Source organism: Eriocheir sinensis, chromosome 41 (assembly GCF_024679095.1).
Source record: "Eriocheir sinensis breed Jianghai 21 chromosome 41, ASM2467909v1, whole genome shotgun sequence".
Taxonomy (NCBI): domain Eukaryota; kingdom Metazoa; phylum Arthropoda; class Malacostraca; order Decapoda; family Varunidae; genus Eriocheir; species Eriocheir sinensis.
In genome coordinates, this window is record NC_066549.1 from 15,707,647 (window position 1) to 15,728,889 (window position 21,243).

The window sequence follows — 21,243 nt, forward strand, 5'->3', positions numbered from 1 at the left end:
GAACCTTGTCAAAAGCTTTTTTCAGATCAAGATATACACAATCAGCCCATCCTTCTCTTTCTTGCACCATGTCTATTGCTCTTGAGTAGAAACATAGTAAGTTGGTGACACATGATTTCCCTTTTCTAAATCGAAACTGCCCTTCATTTATCATGTTTTTCTTTTCCAAATGTTCAACCCATTGTTTTTTATTATACTTTCACAGATCTTGCACATTACACTTGTTAAAGAGACTGGCCTATAATTTAATGGTTCAGTTTTATCTCTACTTTTATAAATTGGTACAATGATCGCTCTCTTCCACTGTAAGGGCACTTTTCCTGTATTTATAGAGCATGTTATTATGTCATAAAGTGGTTCCAATAATTCATTTCTACACTCTTTTAGCACTTGACCGGAGATTTCATCCGGTCCCATAGCTTTCCTTCCATCTAAAGTTTCCATCAGCTTCAACAGTTCCCCTTTCTCAACCTTTACATAATTTAGCTTTTCTTCATTACAATTTTCGAGCCCCCTGTCAAGGTTGGTCTCTTTCGTAAATACTTTATGAAAATTTTTATTTAATATTTCTGCAATTTCTTCGTCCTTTTCGTAGAATAGATTTTTTTCTTTTAGTCTTTCCACTCCTTCATTTCTTTTTAGCTTCCCATATATGAATTTATAAAACATTTTTGGTTCTTCCTTACAACTAGAAACTATTCTTTTTTTCAAATTTAGCTTCCTCTTCTCTCCTTATTTTCACATATTCATTTCTTTCTTTTTTATATTTGTCTCTTATTCTTATTTGGTCTTTTATTTAAATTCCTCCATGCCTTATTTCTGTTTTGTTTTGCTGTTTCACACCTCCATCCAAACCATGTTTTCTCTCCTTTGGTTTTTACTGTATAGTATGGAACATATATTTGTATTCCTCTGTTGTAAATATTCATGTATATTTACCTAGTTGTGAAATACAGGAAAAGAGCCGTACTCGGCTCGTGCTGTCCTGTCTCCATAACGCTTATTATCCAGTTTGGCTTTAAATTCATGAATCGTTTTTGCACACACAGTCTCCTCGTCAGGTCCGTTCCATGTTGTTATGCTTCTGTATGGAAAACTGTATTTCTTGATGTCTCTCCTACAGTCGCTCTTCTTGAATTTTTTACCATTGCCTCTTGTCACACTTCTGTCACGTACCACTAGGTCTTCCCTGTCCAATTTCTCCAATCCTTCTTGTATCCTGTACAATGCTATTAGGTCTCCTCTCTCTCTTCTGCTCTCCAGTGTTGTTAGTCCCAGTTTCTCCAGTCTTTCTTCATAAGTATGTTCTCTCAGAGTTTCTGGTAATTTAGTCGCTGCTCTTTGTATTCTTTCCAACTTTCTAATTCCTTTCTTCAATCTAGGTGACCACACTAATGCTGCATATTCCAGTCTTGGACGTATCATCGATGTTACTAGTTTCTTCACCATTTCTTCATCAAAATATGTAAATGCTGCTTTTATATTTCTAAGAAGATTGTATGTTTCCCCAGTTATCCGGTCTATATGTTTTCTAAAGGATAACTTGTCTGTTATGATCACTCCCAGATCTTTTTCTTCAGTTTTTTTCATGATTCTTTCATTACTCAGAGAGTAGTTCCTCAATATTCGTCTACTGCTCTTACCAAACTCCATCACGCTACACTTCTCTGTATTGAATGTCATTTCCCATTTGCGTGACCATTCACCTATTCTATCGAGATCTTGGCTCAGGGCTACACAGTCTTCTTCATTAGCCACCCTCCTCATTATTTTAGCATCATCAGCAAACATATTCATATAGCTTGTCACCCCTTTTGTCATGTCATTAATATAAGTTACAAACATAATTGGAGCCAGCACTGATCCTTGGGGGACTCCACTCGTCACTTCCGTTCAGCTTGATTTATTACTCCTAATTATTATTCTCATTTCTCTCTTTGTCAAAAATTCCATAATCCAATCCAATATTGAACCACCCATACCTCCAACATGATTAAGTTTCCATATTAATCGCTTGTGTGGTACTTTATCAAACGCTTTCTTTAACCCGGTAGCAGCGGGGATCATGTTTCTTAATGGTCCCTCTAAGCGAGAAATATGAGAAAAAATCACCTCTCACACAAACCATTTCATAATATATATCAAAACATTTGTGATCAGATTATGTATCATCTATTTTGGGGGGTTTATATCATTGCACAGATTTGGCCCATCACTGCTACGTACACGGTAAAGCCACAAATTTGGCCCGTCGCTGCTACCGGGTTAAGTCCAGATACACACAATCTGCCCAACCGTCCCTTTCCTGTATTATATCAATTACTCTTGAATAGAAGCTGATCAGATTAGTTGCACAAGACCGTCCTCCTCTGAATCTGAATTGGCTATTTGTTAATATACTGTTTTCCTCTAAATACTCCACCCATCTGTTTTTTTTATAATTTTCTCACACATCTTTGCTACTACACTTGTTAATGACACTGGCCTATAGTTCAATGGGTCTTCCTTACTTCCTCCTTTATGTATTGGGACGATGTTAGCCCTCTTCCAGTCTCTCGGTACCTTCCCTTTTGCTAGTGAGACATTAATCAAGTTGCTCAACTTTTCAGCTATTTGCTGGTTACACTCTTTTAACACCCAATTTGATATACCATCCGGTCCTGCTGATTTCCTCGCATCCAATTCTTCCAATAATTTTCTGACTTCATCTGTTGATGTTTGTATTCTCTCCAGACCCACTCTATTCCCCGGCACTGCATCTACACCTTCAAACTCACTCTCGCTTGTGAACACTGTTTGGAAACAGTTATTCATCACTTCTACTATTTCACTTATACTATCAAAAGTTTCACCATTAACTTCAACTTTTTGAATCTCATCTCTATTTTTCAACTTTCCATTTATGAACTTATAAAACAGTTTTGGCTGGTCTTTGCACTTATCTACAATATTTTTCTCAAAATTTGTACTCATTCCATAGATCCATCCTCCTATTTTTTCTCCATTTGTTCCATGCCTTCTCCTTTTCCTGCTTGGCGTCTACACACTTTCTATTGTACCACTCTCCTCTTGATTTCTGGCCTTTTTTCATCCCTGGTACCCACTTTTCCACTCCTTCGTTGTAAATCCGTACAAAGATAGCCCATTTTTCCTCCACATTTTCAGCCTCAAAAAAAGTATCCCATTGTGCTTCTTCAAAATGTTTCCCAAGTTGTTCAAAATTTGTCTTATTATAGTCAAAACATTCTTTCCTGTTGTCCTCATTCCTGATTATTTTACCTCCTTCTCGTAATATGTACTCAATAAGTACGTGATCGCTCTTCCCTATAGGGCTCTTATAGTTCATCTCTATGATATCTGGCTCCCTGGTGATTATCGAGTCCAATCTAGATGGCTCGTCTTCTCCTCTGAATCTTGTATTTTCCTCCACCCACTGTGTGAGGACGTTATCTATAACCAATTCCAAAACCTTGTTCCCCCATGAAGCTTCACTTCCTTCCATTGACCAGTTTTCCCATGACACTTTCTTGCAATTAAAATCTCCCATTATCAGAATCTTATCCTTCTCCTCCAGCAATCTCCTTAGGCAATCCAATGTGTCTTCCAGCTTCTTGTACAATTCTTCTGTCCATGAATTGGTTTTTGGAGGGACATACACCGGTGCGATATTTCTGCATCCTCCCCTTTGCAGTCTTATTCCCACACTCAAGACCTCCGCTTCCCCTTCGCCATAGGTGACACCCTCCACTGTCCATTCTTTTTTCAACAATAGCATCACTCCTCCTCCTTGTTTATTTTCTCTATTTCTCATCCATACATAGCTGGTCACTCCGTCCATGATATCATTTATATAAACAGCAAACATTATTGGCGCCAACACCGAACCTTATGGGTCCCCACTTGTCACAGGGCACCAGTTGGAAACCTTGTCCCTGATTATCGTCCTCATTTCCCTGTTAGTTAGGAAGTCCTCCAGCCATTTAATCAGTCCATCACCCACTCCACCCCTATTTTTTATTTTCCAAATTAGTCTTCTGTGCGGTACTTTGTCAAATGCCTTTTTCAAATCCAGGTACACTCCATCCGCCCAGCCTTCTCTCTCTTGTATTAAATCTGTCACAATTGAGTAATAACACAACAAGTTGGTGACACAAGATCTCCCTCTCCTGAATCCAAACTGGCAATGCGAGATAATTTTCTCACTTTCTAAGAAATCCGACCACCTGTTTTTAACCAGCCTCTCGCATATCTTCGCAACCACACTAGTGAGTGATACCGGTCTGTAATTTAATGGGTCCTCTCTCTTGCCTCCCTTAAAAATTGGTACTACGTTCGCTCTCTTCCAATCTTGTGGTACCTTTCCTTCACTCAGGGAGGCGCTCATTATGGAGTGCAGTTTCTCTGCAAGTTGCTCACTACATTCTTTCAAGATCCACCCTGATACTCAATCCGGCCCTGTCGCCTTTCTTACATCCAGCTTGTTCAAACTTTCCTTGACCTCCTGCACCGTTAACTGTATCTCCTGCATAGCCCTTCCTCTTTCCTGGCCTGGTGGTTGTACAAATTCATCTTCTTTTGTGAAAACTCTATGAAAGCTGTTATTCATCACTTCTCCCATCTCTGCTGGGTCCTCATATGTAGTTCCATCCATTTTCAGTTTATCGATTGTTTCTCTTATTCTTTAATTTGCTGTTCACATGTCTATAGAATAGTTTGGGTTGGTCTTTGCACTTGTCTATTTTATCTTTTTCATATTCCGTTTTTCTTCTCTTCTAATCTTTGTACATTCATTCCTTGCTTGTTTGTAATCGTTCCACGAGTTGATTCTTCTTCGTCTCCTCCATTCCTTCCAAGCTTCCTCCTTTCTCTTTCTAGCTGCCTTGCATCTTTTGTTAAACCATTCCTTTTTACCAACATCCTTTTTGGTTACCTTGTGGACATATCTATTTTTGGCTTCCTTGTATAGTTTTAAAAGCTCCTCCCACTTATCCTGTGTACTCTTGGCTTTGTACAGCCCACTCCAATTTACATTTTCAAAAAAAGTTCTCATGCTAACAAAGTCTGCCTTACAGTAGTTGCTTCTCCCAATTTTGTGATCCTTTTTTCGGTCAATCGTTCTCTTTTCTTTTACTTCAAATTCCACAACCGCATGGTCACTCTTCGCTATTGGACAATCAACTTTAAGATTTTCTATTACCTCTGGATCCTTGTGTGTGTGTATTTACCTAGTTGTATTTACCTAGTTGTAATTTTACAGGGCCTGGGCTTACGCTCGTGTGGTCCCGTCTCAATATCTATAATTATCCAACTTTTCCTTGAAGCTCTGCACACTCTTCGCTGATACTATTTCTTCACTTAGTCTGTTCCAAACCTCTATATTTCTTTGTGGGAAGCTATATTTCTATATGTCTCTTGAGCATCTTCCCTTCCTCAACTTTTTACTATGTCCTCTAGTATTCCTGCTGGAAGGTTCTTCTCTTAGTAGCAATTTCTCGTTATCTACTTCTTCCATTTTACTCAATAGCCTGTATATTTGTATTAGGTCTCCTCTTTCTCTTCTTTGTTCTAGTGTTGGCAAGTCCATTTCCTTTAGTCTCTCTTCATATGTCAGTCCCTCCAGTTCTGGAACCATTTTTGTTGCCATCCTCTGTATTCTTTCTAGTTTTATTATGTGTTTCTTCATATGTGGAGACCACACTGTTTCTGCATATTCTAGTTTAGGTCTGATCATAGTAGTTATTAATTTTTTCATCATTTCTTTGTCCATGTAGTGGAATGCTATACCTATATTTCTCACCATGTTATATGTATCACCGAAGATCCGATTTATATGACTTTCTGGTTGCATATAATCTTGCATTATTACTCCCAGGTCTCTCTCTTCATTTACTTTCTTTAATATTTCACCATCTCCCATTTCATATGTCCATTTTGGTCTTTGTACACTTTTTCCCATTTCCATAACATGACATTTCTTCATGTTGAATTTCATCTCCCATTTCTGACTCCATTTCCAAATCTTGTTTAGGTCTTCTTGCAGCTCCTTGCAGTCTTCACTGTTTCTTAAAGGTCTTTGCAGTTTAGCTTCATCTATGAACAGGCTCATGTAGCTGTTTATTCCCTCTGGCATATCATTAATATAGACTAGGAAGAGTACTGGTGCTAAAACCGACCCCTGGGGCACTCCACTCTCCACCGATCTCCATTCCGATCTAGTGTCCTTAACCACAGTTCTCATCTCTCTTCCTCTTAAGTAGCTTTCCATCCAGCACTTCATTTTCCCTCTCATTCCTCCTTTATTTTCTAGTGTGTGTGTGTATGTGTGTGTGTGTGTGCCTATGTGTGTGTACATGTGTGTGTACGAGTGCTTGCACACTGATGTATCATTGAAATACTCCCTACATTTTGTCATTAAAGTACAAAAATGTCAGTTAGTCAGGGCAGTGCCGCCCACATAACATTTTTCCCATACGAATATGTACAGTAATCCCTCGTCTTTCACGGGGGTTAGGTTCTAAAATCCCCCGTGATTGGCAAAAATCTGCAAAGTAGCAACCTTATATTTTTTTTATTATTTATATATATATTATACGGCTTTATAAACCCTCCCCACACTCTTCTAAACCTTTCCCACACTCTTATAAACACTTCCTACGACGTTTCATCATTTTGATGCGGTCCCAATAAATGATTCTATAATTCTTGTCTCGACATTCGACATTTGCTTCGTAAATATGAACTTCACGTAGGAATTAGTTTGTTGAGCGGGGTGGAAGAATGCTCAGAGAAAGGACAATATGAGCGTAGCTCACTTCCTTTATATCACAATTAGGTAAATACAGAAGGGGAAAGGGAGGAGAGGGACAGAGTGAGTCATGAAATAATACTGATAGAGGATGTAAGAAGGAAGAACAAGGAAAAGGAGTGGAGGAAACAGGGTGAGATAGAGAGGATGAAAACAAGAAGAAAGGAGAAGGATGTGGGGAGGGAGAGACAGTGGGGAGAGTCAGGTCAGATCCTGAGGGAGAGTCAGGTGAGGTCCCGAGGGAGAGTCAGTCAGGGCTTTGGTCAGGACATGACCTGACTCACTTCCGCCCCTCCCTCCACACACCCTTCCCATTTCCCCTTCTCTGTGTGTGTGTGTGTGTGTGTGTATGTGTGTGTGTGCGTGAGTGAGTGAGTGAGTGAGTGTACGTGTGTATGTATGTGTGTGTGTGTAATTCACCTCTTGGTCTGCTGCGGGTCTCTCTCGAGACAGCCAGCCGTTCCCCTACGGAAGAGCACAGAGCTCGTAGTACCGATCTTTGGGTAGGACTGAGACCACTCACACACAACACACCGCGACAACGAGGTCACAACTCCTTACCTGACTTCGCGTACCTACTCACTGCTAGGTGAACAGGGGCTACACATGAAAGAAGATAAACCCAACTTATCTTCACCCGGCCGGGGAATTGAACCCCGGTCCTTCTGGTTGTGAGCCAGACGCTCTACCCCTGAGCTATGTGTGTGTGTGTGTGTGTGTGTGTGTGTGTGTGTTCATATAATCTAATGGGGAAGGAGAAAGGGGGGAAGAGTGATAAAGTGAGAGATAAGGCTAAAGATAAGAGGGTGTGAGAAAGGAGGAAACAAGGGAAATGAGTGGAGGAGATGGGACGGGAAAAGAAGAGAGAGGTAGGGAGGGTCAGGTAAAGGTGAGGTAAAAGAGAGAGAGAAAAGGTGTGAGTGGGAGGGAAAGAGATTAAAAGAAAAAAACTGGGAGGGAGGAGAAAGGAAAAGAAGGAAGAAACGAGAAGGAAGGAGAAAAATATGGGGACGAAGAGGGAGAAGAAAGAAAGGAAGTGAGGGAGGAGTGAACCAGGGAAAAGACTAACGGCACAATAGGCCGCGGCGGAAAAATGAAAAATAGGTGGGTGCCGTAGGTGCTTATTTAGGTGTGTTCCGACTTACATTGATTTATATTGTTTTCATTTTTTAGGCTAGAAAATGCTTATTTTACCGCAAAAATATATGAAACAATAAATATATAAAAATACCTATAAACCTCAAAATCCCGTGATATAGTGAAAAATCCACGATACAATACAACTTAAAAATCCGCGATACAGCAAGACCGTGATAAGTGAACTGTAATATGGTGAGGGATTACTGTATTCCTACTATGCGAGCACATGTGTCACCAATATAGTCACATAGTAGGCATGCCTACAGTGCTGAATTTTATCTGCTTAACCATTCAGACAACCACATATGTAACAAATGGCAATCCGTATTTTAAGGAAAGAGTGGCAAGTTGACAACCCTTGTCTCAGTCCGCGTTATAAACTCTTAGAGACAGCATCCGTGCACTCATGTCCAACTGCATTTGTGCTTTAACCCCTAAAGGGCCGGAGGCGGCTATAGCCGCTTTTCCACGGAAGGGCCGGGGGCGGTTATAGCCGCTTTGCTTTTTTCGCGCTAAATTTATTTACTTTTCGGTAATTTTCGATGACCATTCGTTGGCAACACTGCCAGAGATATGTTTAGGCTACTGCTTCAGAATCTTGCCCGCTCTCACGATGGACAGGCGTACTGACACGGATTCTGACGCGTCCGATTTCCTGCCAGACCCTGCCGAGCCCAGCAGAGCAACACGAGAATGAGAAGAGTATGCTACAATGACTCCCAAACCACACATCACAAAACTGTGTTACATAGAGAAAGCTTAGAGTATTGACTATATATAAGAATTAGAGCATGGGGGCATCCGTTTTCATTACGCACTAGTCAAGGCCACACAAGCGAAACGAACGCAGAGCGGGCAAGAGCCTCGCTAACTCCAAAAGTCTCTCCTCTTCAACTCAATATTTCTCCAAAACCACAGCACATAGAAACGTTTTCATGCAATAATTAAAAAGAAGAAGAGTTGATGATGACTATGACGACAAAGTAATTTGTTATTGCATTGTAGTTCAGCAGAATCAAGTGTGTGAATATAGGCTATTTTCGGTGTTTGGTGCTGAGGTGCCGGTCCTGTGGATGTTGTAGATGACCACCCAGGCCGGCCCTTTAGGGGTTAACAATGTCCCCCAGAAAGCTGATTTAAAGGGATGGTGCTGCAAAGAAGAAAACTGGAATGGTGAATACTATGCTCGCAACAGGAATGGGGTGCAAGTCTCGGCGGTTGTATTCCCTCCTGGACGTGATTGACTCCCATTCACCCTTCATCTCGGACGATACGTCAGGTTAGCTTCACACTGGTGGTCGAACGTAGTTCCGGTGCCTCCAGAATTGGGAAACTGTGGCTGCTATACTCCAGTGTGAAGCCTACACCTCGAGTGTAGTTAGTGGTTGCTGGAGTCACCGTGACAGCCGTAACACATTGATTTGTGCTTTATAATATTTATCATTGCTATTTGTTAGTAAAATTACTATAATTTTTATAAAATATATATATATATATATCAGTGGTGGGCACCGATCACTTTTTTGCTGTTCCGATCCCCGATCGTCCAATCAGTTTGGGCAACTGATCCGATTTCGTTCATCCGATCATTTTTTAAGTACTGCTGTTCCGATCACCATTCCGATCGTCCGATCGTTAAAACTTATAATAATTGCTATTATTTTTTTTAAAATAGTAATTACAAGAAACACCTATTTTAGGCATTTTTAAGTAATGATTTCAAATAAGTAATAACTTAATTGTTTGCTTATAAATATCTTTATTTTTCCTCTTTCTTTTGGTATACAGGACATGGTAAAGAAAAAAATGTTATCTTAACCTCTTATTTTAGGCATTTATTTAAGTCTACTCTTTTTATTCAATTTCTGAAAGTATGAAAAAGGAATTATGTTCGCCATTTTAACTTTTGTTTGAAGTTGATTTAGATTTTTGACAAACGTTTTTCAACTTTTTAATATTTTATCATCGATATCTAGGAAATATTTTTTACTATTCTATAAAAAATGAGCGATAGTGATCATTAATCTCCTATCCTTCCTGATATTGGTCCATAAATAAATTAGTTACAAGAACATAAGCAATAAGGTTTTGATTTTAAGTGAGCAGGTGTTGTGTCATCTGCCATCCGCGTATCCTAAGACATCCCATCCTGATCTGCGCATGCGCGGAACCCGATGTTTACAAACTTCAAGAATGACACGGACCCCATAATTCAGATAGCCTACCATTAAATGGAGAGAATCCGAGAAACATGACAATCAATCAGAAGAGGGTGTAGGTTATCTCATTTATCACTTATACCGACATACAAGGGGTGTAGGTTATCTCATTTATCACATTTACCGACATACAAGGGGTGTAGGTTATCTCATTTATCACATTTACCAACATACAAGGTTTCAGGTTATCTCATTTATCACATTTACCGACATACAAGGGGTGTAGGTTATCTCATTTATCACATTTACCAACATACAAGGGGTGCAGGTTATCTCATTTATCACATTTACTGACATACAAGGGGTTTAGGTTATCACATTTTTCACATTTACTGACATACAAGGGTAGGGGGTGGCTAAGTGATTAGCGTGCGGGGCCAGCATTCATCACGCCATGGACAATGTCTATTCGAATCCCCACACTACCACCTGGGATATTTTAGTCACCGCTGAGTGGCTTAAGACTACCCAGAGGCTGTCCAGAAGACCGCCTATCATCCCGGATTCTAGAAGAAACCGCACAAGCGAATCAAAAATGAGTTCCAGGGGGCAGCATGAGCCAAGCATAACTAGCGCCACTATAAAAATTGCCTGCGCCATGACGGGCTTGGGCCGACCACCAGGCCCCTGAAGGAAGCCTACTGGCACTATAGGCTGTGATGTAAACAACAACAACAAAAAAGTTACCTCATTTATCACATTTACCGACAAACAAGGGGTGTAGGGTACCTCATTTATCACATTTACCGACATACAAGGGGTGTAGGGTACCTCATTTATCACATTTACCGACATACAAGGGGTGTAGGGTACCTCATTTATCACATTTACCGACATACAAGGGGTGTAGGGGTACCTCATTTATCACATTTACCGACATACAAGGGGTGTAGGGTACCTCATTTATCACATTTACCGACATTCAATGGGTGTAGGGTATCTCATTAATCACATTTACCGAGATACAAGGGGTGTAGGTTATCTCATTTATCACATTTACCGACATACAAGGGGTGTAGGTTATCTCATTTATCACATTTACTGACATTCAATGGGTGTAGGTTATCTCATTTATCACATTTACCAACATACAAGGGGTGTAGGTTATCTCATTTATCACATTTACCGACATACAAGGGGTGTAGGTTATCTCATTTATCACATTTACCGACACACAAGGGGTGCAGGTTATCTCATTTATCACATTTACCGACACACAAGGGGTGCAGGTTATCTCATTTATCACATTTACCAACATACAAGGGGTGTAGGTTATCTCATTTATCACATTTACCAACATACAAGGGGAGCAGGTTATCTCATTTATCACATTTACTGACATATAAGGGGTGCAGGTTATCTCATTTATCACATTTACCGACATACAAGGGGTTCAGGTTATCTCATTTATCACATTTACTGACATACAAGGGGTGTAGGTTATCTCATTTATCACATTTACCAACATACAAGGGGTTCAGGTTATCTCATTTATCACATTTACCAACATACAAGGGGTGTAGGTTATCTCATTTATCACATTTACCAACATACAAGGGGTGTAGGTTATCTCATTTATCACATTTACCAACATACAAGGGGTTCAGGTTATCTCACTTATCACATTTACCGAAATACAAGGGGTGTAGGTTATCTCATTTATCACATTTACCAACATACAAGGGGTTCAGGTTATCTCACTTATCACATTTACCGAAATACAAGGTGTGTAGGTTATCTCATTTATCACATTTACCGACATACAAGGGGTTCAGGTTATCTCACTTATCACATTTACCGAAATACAAGGGGTGTAGGTTATCTCATTTATCACATTTCCCGACATACAAGGGGTTCAGGTTATCTCACTTATCACATTTACCGACATACAAGGGGTGTAGGTTATCTCATTTATCACATTTACCGACATACAAGGGGTGTAGGTTATCTCATTTATCACATTTACCGACATACAAGTGGTGTAGGTTATCTCATTTATCACATTTACCGACATACAAGGGGTGTAGGTTATCTCATTTATCACATTTACCGACATACAAGGGGTGTAGGTTATCTCATTTATCACATTTACCGACATACAAGGGGTGTAGGTTATCTCATTTATCACATTTACCGACATACAAGGGGTGTAGGTTATCTCATTTATCACATTTCCCGACATACAAGGGGAGCAGGTTATCTTATTTATCACATTTCCCGACATACAAGGGGTGTAGGTTATCTCATTTATCACATTTACCGACATACAAGGGGTGTAGGTTATCTCATTTATCACATTTACCGACATACAAGGGGTGTAGGTTATCTCATTTATCACATTTACCGACATACTAGGGGGCAGGTTATCTCATTTATCACATTTACCGACATACCTCATTTACCTCATTTACTGACACACAAAGGGTGCAGGAAAAAACTTTCATAATTCAAGCAATTTTCAAATTCAAAACAAACGTCAACATTTACTTTTAAAAAGATAAAAAAACCTCAGGTGGGACATATCGCGATAGGCAGTCAACAAAGACACGGTACCATGTCGCAGTTCATCCACCCTTTGTTTGTAAACAAATCTCACGCATGCGCAGATTGGATGGGATGTCTTAGGATACGTGGATGGCAGATGACACCACACCAGGTAGGACATGTAGCAATGGGTTTAAGTTGGATAAGTTCAGGTTCAACAAAGACATAGGCAAGAATTGGTTTACCAACAGTGGTGGATGAGTGGAACAGACGTAGAAGTCGTGTGGTGAGCGTCAACACGATAAATACATTCAAGAAGAGGTTAGATAAGTTCTTGGATGGGAGGGGTATGGAGCGTTAGTTTGGTGCCGTGGTCTGGGCGGCATGTTGCGCTGTCTCGCGAGACCTCCTTCCTCCTCCTCCTCCTCTTGTTGCGGAGGGAGCCCGATGGGTGGGTCCGCGGGGGTCGAGGGAAGGCAAAGCCCTCCCCCCAGTTAAGAAGGTTGGGGGGTTGAGGCGGGGCGAAGCCCCCCTTTTAGCTTAGGTCTTGTTGGTTTCCCGAAAAGGAACTGCCACTGCCGCCATTAGAGGGTGGTAACAATGCATCAGAAAATTCATAACTGACAACTGGGGCAGGCCACTGGGTTACTGGAGTGAGCGGAAGCCCACTACTGCAGCTCACACCACACTGTCATGGCGTCGTGTAACAAGTCCCGCCAAGCAAATAAAGTCTCGTTCGCGATACCTTACCAGGATTAAATAAATTAACGATCAATAATTATCGTTTAATTTTATAAATAAAGAACCTTATTGAAGTAACTATTCAGCAACGTGTATAAAAATAATTGTAAGAAGTCCGCAGTCACTTGTTGCCATGACAACGTTGACCACTTTCTTTTCTGTGATCGGTGATCGGAAGTTAGTTTGTGAAGTTCCGATCTCCACAGTCTGATTACCTTTTACAAAGATGATCCAATCTTTACATTCCGATCGCCAATTGCTGTTCCGATCAGATCGGAAGATCGGACGATCGGACTGATGATCGGAAGTGCCCAGCTCTGATATATATATATATATATATATATATATATATATATATATATATATATATATATATATATATATATATATATATATATAATTTTTTTTTTTGAGATATGGGATGCATTAATGGGATTCACATTAATTTCAATGGGGAAATTCGTTTTGGTTTACAAGTGTATTGGTGTGTGAGCAAAATTCTTGAACGAAATAAACTCGTAAACTGAGGTTTGACTGTATTTTAAATCAATCCTTTTAGCTGCCACCATCATCTAATTTTTGGATCTGTAAACACAGAGGTTTCTCACATGGTCAGAAGGATGATGTTGGGAGGCATTATTTGGGCATTCGCCAAGGAGTCCAGAAGAACATATCTTTGTCTTTCCCTTCACATATTTTATGGATTAGTTCTGTGTTTTACTTTGATATTATAGTCGCAAATGATATCTGAATTACAGGATAATATATTTGATCCAACATGAACCAGTATACTATGCTTGAATAAATGTTCCTGTAGTTTGTGAAAGATCATTGTGCTTCTATAGTGATTGTAAGCCAACTGTTATAGAACACATGTTTCACAAACTGTAAGAACACTTACTCAAGCAAAAAGCAGTAATCCATATTTGATCAAATATACCTTCCCACAATTTAGAAATCATTTGCTACAGTAATCTACCCAATTTCCTCCCCTTTTAACCCTAAAACACCACCCATAGTAAGGATATTGTTTTGCGGTATGCAGGGTGCTTGTGCAGGCATACAGCTTTCTCTTCCTAGTAGTGTTAAGTGCTCGTTGTCTCCTACCCATGTGAGTTGCATTCATTAGGTTCCATTCATTACTGCATTGGTTCCCAAACCCAGGGTTGTGACCCAAATGAGGGTTGTGAGAGTGTTTCTGAGGGTTGCTGGAGGGTCTTGGAAAAATCATAATTATAATTATTCATATTATAAAGGCCAATTTTTAAATCACAGTTAGGTCAAATTTAGATTTTTCAGTCATGTTAAATTACTTCAGTAGGACAGCATGAAGATTCTCCTAAACACTTACTAACAAAAGTAGTGTTTTAATAAATTACGGTACCCATATGCATACAATACGGCACGTCATACGAGTAGCGTTCACGTATAATACTCAGCCACCAAGCAGACAGAGGAAGTAGAGGATAAAATCATAAATAAAGTATAACACAAAAATAATTGGAAATGAATACTACATGGTCACGCATTGAGGGTTGCCAAGTCAGGTCAAGACTGTAATTAGGGTTGCAACCAGAAAAGTTAGGGACCACTGCTTTACTGTCTATACTATTTAGGGCTAAAGTGCAACATATTGACCAAATGTGGTGTTCCTGTTGAGATAGTTATACAGTAAGCAGCAAGGCCTGGTGCAGTTGGAGCATCCCGGGGATATCTGGACTCCACATGGGACAAGCAGGATGTGTCTCCAGTCAACAGTCCTTGCAGTGAACCAATTATGAAAACTTTTTTTTTTTCCCGTACATTTCACATATTTTTCTATTTTTCAAAATTACAAATTTTTTGTTCAACTTTCTCCTTATTTTTTTAAAGAAAATATTGTAGTTTTTGTTAAAAATAATAAAATTGCAATCTGTTCAATACATATATTTTATTTTTTTAAGGTATGTACAAGATCTTGACCATGGGTGGTAGTAAGGTACTATTTTCCAGGGCAGTGTTCTAGGATTCAGGAACACCCTTGGTCCAGGGTGACTGCACATGGAAAACTTGATAACAAAAGCACCCTAACACATTAGTCTAACAATATCCAATGACAACAACATATGCAGTTATTGAGTAACAGAAAACATTAGTATAATTGCCTACATCATGTGAGCAACACTGTTAATTGCATCCCAGGTACTAGAGGTCATCTCAGCTCCGGCGCCAGGGACACCAACTAGATCACTCCCAATAATTGTGATGCACGCAACCATACCAATACATTCATCACTCAGTCAGTCACTACATTTACCATTGTATCAAAAAATATGTGAGTAATCAGTACACTAATGTATGCAAAAAGCTATAATTATCTGGTTTTCCATATGCAGATAGTTGCCAGAGCGACCAACCTAACTGAAAGTATCCCCTAGGAATGGAAAGGGTTCAGATAGATTTATAGTGGCAAACGTAAAGGGGATCCTGTGCAAGAGAAAGGGAAGGGGATGGTGGTAGGGGAGATTTTTAGTACGACTGTGAGACCCCAACACAGGGACACAGGGACACTGATATCTGGGTTACCATAGTTACTTTCCCAAGTTTCCCTAGGTAGGTACCCATTCATCAATCAGCCCAAATGAGAGAATGAACATCTGGGTGGGCTGTGCACTGACTGCTAGGGCTGGGATTTGAACCCAGGCCCATAAATTTGTAGGAAGGTGTGCTAACCATTTCACCAGAGGCACTAAGATTGCCATAAATATTATGTTTACAAGTACATTTTGATGGAAGAGAATCTTAGTAAAATGTACAATTTACTCCTAAATATTTATGATGAATCCTGTTTTTTTCTTTAGGTTGGTTCTCATCAATCTTGTTCTTTTGATAAAGTAGTATCAGGAAATGTAATGTTCTATAATGATATATATGTATGTGTATGACACACTATTGATTTTGCTTACCCCCACAGACTACCATACAATGATATCTTCGGAGGTGTGAGTGCCATGACAGTGGACCAATTTCGAACTGTCAATGGGTTCAGTAACAAGTTTTGGGGTTGGGGAGGTGAGGATGATGACATGTCCAACCGCATCAAGCATCATGGGTTCTTCGTCTCTCGCTACCCTGCCAATGTGGGACGCTACACTATGCTCACCCACAAAAAGGACAACCCCAATCCTCGACGGTAATTTTGATTTCATTTTTTGTATACCTGTAGACAATGATGAAGGCAGGACCTAGGGGCCTTTGACATACAAGTTTGTATACATTTAAGCATACTGAGTATTTTTTTAATGAGTTTTTCTTATAAATGGTTACCTCTCCAGAGTTATCTTTCATGAAGGGCTACTATTATTTGTGGCAAAGTTTATCTGTGCTTTTGCCACATACGAAAAAAATCTGATTATTAGAGCAAAAAATGCTTGTCAGCATGACTTCTTAATATCATCTTTCTACAACAACAGGCTCTCCTCTTACACACCCTGTCAAAGTCATCCACTATCCTCTGCAGCGTCCCCTCATTCTGTGCCAGCAATACTGTATCATCTGCAAACAGGCCTGCCACCAATGACTCCTCTGTACCTCTCACTTTCAGCCTTGGACTCTGACTTTCATTTCATACAACTGTCCATATACACATTAAAAAGCCATGGTGACATCACACACCCCTGTCTCACACCCACACCAACACCAAAACTCTCACTCAACTAACCCTTCATGTGTAGGGGAGAGCGGTGATGATTCGGCCACTTTTTAGAAAAATGTTTTTAGAAAAAAAAGTTTAAGAAGTAGTGTAATTTTGTTGGTCTCAAAATGTTCCTCCATCATTTGGCACTTTAGGCCGCTAATATGACACTCGTAGCTATTTCCAGTTTTCAGATGAAGGTGATGAAAGACAAGTTTCTAAATCGTCCGAACCATCCCCACCCGTGGTGATGGTTCGGCCAGGGAGGTGGGATGGTACGGACACTCATAATACTCACCATAATATTAATATGACTTAAGTTTGATTGGCTAATAAACAAGAATATATCTACTACAAGACATTTGGTTTAAGCACAAAAGTATCCTCTCAATACAGTATTTATAGGAAAAAAATAAAAGGAGAACTACAAGAAATATCTAAAAAAATTTGGTATTATGGCTTCCTTCTCTTCTCACAAGCATAATATCTGAATATAAATCAACCAAATTAACCTTTATATAACCGTTGCAACATCTATAGTGTTTAAATTGATATAAATTTAATAAAAATAATGAAAAAATCAAGTGTTCGAATCATCACGACTCTATAAAAAACAAATGTGTGGTCACACTCCTTTTCTAGCACCAGAGCTGGATGATTGTGTTATACGGCAATACCTTTGCTGTGCATCGCTGCGTTACTGTAATAATTTACATTTCGCTACTTGCCATGTTCTTGAAGTGAGAGCTTATGATACACATTGAAAATATTACATACGAGATGCAAAAAAACATAAAATCGGACTTGCATCGAAAAGAACAGCTCTGAGGGCGTAGTTGTCACTTTGTGGGCCAAGGCAACAAAGTTTTTCACGCTTACACAAAATCTCGCGGCACTCACTCCCATACACTTTACAATAAGTGCTATGGCCAGACCATCCCACTGTCCAAATCATCACCGCTCTCCCCTGCAGAGGCACTTGCATCCTTATAGAAGGATCGGATTCCCTCCAGCAAACGCCCTCCCACACCATATATCCCTTAAAAATTGGTACTATGTCAATTGATGGGTCCTCTTTCTTTCCTCCCTTAAAAATTGGTACTACGTTTGCTCTCTTCCAATCTTGTGGTACCTTTCCTTCACTCAGGGAGGCGCTCATTATGGAGTGCAGTTTCTCTGCAAGTTGCTCACTACATTCTTTCAAGATCCACCCTGATACTCCATCCGGCCCTGTCGCCTTTCTTACATCCAGCTTGTTCAAACTTTCCTTGACCTCCTGCACCGTTAACTGTATCTCCTGCATAACCCTTCCTCTTTCCTGGCCTGGTGGTTGTACGAATTCGTCTTCTTTAGTGAAAACTCTATGAAAGCTATTGTTCATCACTTCTGCCATCTCTGCTGGGTCCTCATAATTTATGTAGTTCCATCCATTTTCAGTTTATCGATTGTTTCTCTATTCTTTAATTTGCTGTTCACATGTCTATAGAATAGTTTGGGTTGGTCTTTGCACTTGTCAATTATATCTTTTTCATATTTCCATTTTTCTTCTCTTCTAATCTTTGTATATTCATTCTTTGCTTGTTTGAAATCGTTCCACGAGTTGATTCTTCTTCGTCTCCTCCATCCCTTCCAAGCTTCCTCCTTTCTCTTTCTAGCTGCCTCGCATCTTTTGTTAAACCATTCCTTTTTACCAACATCCCTTTTGGTTACCTTAGGGACATATCTATTTTTGGCTTCCTTGTATAATTTTAAAAACTCTTCTCACTTATCCTGTGTACTCTTGGCTTTGTACACCCCACTCCAATTTGCATTTCCAAAAAAAGTTCTCATGCTAACAAAGTGTGTGTGTGTGTGTGTGTGTGTGTGTGTGTGTGTGTGTGTGTGTATTTACCTAGTTGTATTTACCTAGTTGTAGTTTTACAGGGCCTGGGCTTATGCTCGTGAGGTCCTGTCTCCATACCTGTATTTGTCCAACTTTTCCTTAAAGTTTTGCACACTCTTCGCCGATACTACATCCTCACTTAGTCTGTTCCAAACCTCTATATTTCTTTGCGGGAAGCTATATTTCTTTATGTCTCTCAAGCATCTTCCCTTCCTCAATTTTTTACTGTGTCCTCTTGTGTTCCTGGTGTTTATTCCTTCTCTTAGTAGTAACTCCTCATTATCAACTTCTATTTTACTCAATAATTTATAAATTTGTATTAGGTCTCCCCTTTCTCTTTGTTCCAGTGTTGGTAGGTCCATTTCCTTTAATCTTTCTTCATATGTCAATCCCTCCAGTTCTGGAACCATTTTTGTTGCCATCCTTTGTATTCTTTCTAGTTTTTTTATGTGTTTCTTCTTATGGGAAGACCGTATTGCCTCCACATATTCCAATTTTAGTCTAATCATAGTGATTATTAACTTTTTCATCATATCCTTATCCATGTAGTAGAATGCTAATCCTATATTTCTCACCATTTTATACGTATCACTGAATATCCTATTAACATGACTCAGGCTGTTGATTATCTTGTATTGTCACTCCCAGATCTCTCTCTTCTTGAACTTTCTTTAATATTTCTCCATCTCCCATTTTATATGTCCATTTTGGTCTCCCTTCACTCTTTCCCATTTCCATAACACAACATTTCTTCACTTGAATTCCATCTCCCATTTCATACTCCATTCCCAAATCTTTTTCAGGTCATCTTGCAGAATTTCACAGTCTTTACTGTTTCTTATATGTCTTAGCAGTTTTGCATCGTCTGCAAACAGGCTCATATAACTGTGTACTCCCTCTGGCATATCATTAATATACAGTACCCTCTCGAGTTCCGCACATACTTCATTCCGAAAGTATGGCGCTAAACTCGAGGATCGCAAAACTCAAGGTACTGAAATCCATGTAAAAGCACTTATTGGTTCCGACCCGTGGAAAATAATTACTTTTTCCGACTTTACTTCCTTGTTATCACAATTTTTTCGACTTTACTCCCTTGTTATCTCAAAATACGTACCTTGTTAATAGGCAGAAAATGGGAAGTAAGAACAGATCGTTTTTAAGCTGCAGTTGAAGGCGGCTGCCTTACAATTGGCTGGCAGTTCTGAATACACCCTTGTGATCCATGTGGTGTCGTCTGCTAAAGTAAGGGCGGTTGCTCGCGGTCACCCGTGGTACAGTTAGACAAACCTATATTTTTCTGTAGTTTTCTGTGTTATGAAATAATCTGCTAACTCTTTCTGTTAAAAATCATGAAATCACTAATATCATGATTGACTTTTCAATGCCTATTGAATGTTAACCGCTGCCACCGCCGCAAAATAGCTCACAGAGAGGTTCAGCTTGCTTACTGTTTCCATATTTCCCTCAGCACTCACAAAGATGACAAGCGGACAGACTAGAACAAAACCAGGCAAATTAATACTTATAAAATTATAAATCTTCTCAATTTCTGCAACATTCGCGGTCTTCGCTCTAATTTTCATTCTGTGGAACATCATCTTTCCTCCTCTAAACCTCACCTTCTCTTCCTTACCGAAACACAGGTTTCTGAGGCTACTGACAGCAATCTCTACTCTGTTCCCTCCTACTATCTCTATCCTAAATTTCAATCCAAAGCTGAATGTTGCGCCATCACTTGCTCTCGTGCCCACGACCTTGACTCTTCTGAATTTTCCACCATCTGGTTAAGACTTCACTGTCATTCTATTACTAAATACATCTGTGCTGTTTATCTCTCACCTAACTCTACCAACTATGTAAAATTCTTTGACTATTTGAATTCTAAAGTGGAGCACATCTTGACCCACTCTCCCTTCGCTGAAATCTCCATCCTAGGAGATTTCAATGTTCACCACCAGCTTTGGCTTTCATCCTCTTTCACTGACCATCCTGGTGAACAAGCCTACAACTTTGCTATCCTCAACGACCTAGAGCAGTTGGTCCAGCACCCTACACGTATTCCTGACCGCCTTGGAGATCGGCCCAACATTCTAGACCTCTTCCTTACCTCAAACCCTTCTGCTTATTCTGTCAAACTGTTCTCCGTTGGGCTCCTCCGATCACAATCTTATTTCTGCATCCTGTCCTATCGCTCCTGTACACCCTCTGGACCCACCGAAGAGGCGATGCTTCTGGCATTTTGCTTCAGCTCGGTGGGACGACCTGAGGATGTACTTTTCCGATTTCCCGTGGAATG

General features: G+C 39.9%; 3 protein-coding genes across 6 annotated transcripts in view; 2 read left to right on the top strand and 1 right to left on the bottom strand.

The window, feature by feature from the left end:
- LOC127009730 (beta-1,4-N-acetylgalactosaminyltransferase bre-4-like) overlaps positions 1-21,243 on the top strand; it is a 168,546-nt gene that overhangs the window by 134,335 nt on the left and 12,968 nt on the right. For all 3 annotated transcript variants that reach the window (XM_050883103.1, XM_050883105.1, XM_050883106.1), the window contains one exon: positions 16,343-16,561. In XM_050883103.1, the coding sequence (XP_050739060.1) occupies positions 16,343-16,561 (219 nt within the window). The remainder of the gene's footprint in view (positions 1-16,342; positions 16,562-21,243) is intronic.
- Positions 2,957-21,243, bottom strand: part of LOC127009733 (uncharacterized) — a 79,939-nt gene continuing 61,652 nt past the window's right edge. The window contains exons 1-2 of one of the 2 annotated variants that reach the window (XM_050883112.1): positions 18,195-20,397; positions 2,957-4,357 (exon numbers count right to left, since the gene is read on the bottom strand). In XM_050883112.1, the coding sequence (XP_050739069.1) occupies positions 2,957-3,865 (909 nt within the window). In that variant the 5' untranslated portion in view covers positions 3,866-4,357; positions 18,195-20,397. Of the gene's footprint in view, positions 5,372-18,194; positions 20,398-21,243 lie in introns of those variants that run through there. The other variant, XM_050883111.1, reaches the window with a different exon arrangement.
- On the top strand, positions 11,038-13,698 carry LOC127009732 (uncharacterized). The gene is made up of 3 exons (XM_050883110.1): positions 11,038-11,477; positions 11,604-11,981; positions 12,318-13,698. Exons 1-3 carry the CDS (start codon positions 11,216-11,218, stop codon positions 12,608-12,610), a joined length of 933 nt encoding a protein of 310 aa, XP_050739067.1. The 5' UTR covers positions 11,038-11,215; the 3' UTR covers positions 12,611-13,698.

What these genes read in the sequence shown, in the direction of transcription:
- LOC127009732 (XM_050883110.1), top strand. Translation starts at nt 11,216, where the DNA reads ATGGGTGTAGGTTATCTCATTTATCACATTTACCAACATACAAGGGGT. An exon ending in CCAACATACAAGGGGAGCAG is followed by an intron (nt 11,478 to 11,603) that starts GTTATCTCATTT and finishes CAAGGGGTGTAG; the next exon opens with GTTATCTCATTTATCACATT. An exon ending in CCGAAATACAAGGGGTGTAG is followed by an intron (nt 11,982 to 12,317) that starts GTTATCTCATTT and finishes CAAGGGGTGTAG; the next exon opens with GTTATCTCATTTATCACATT.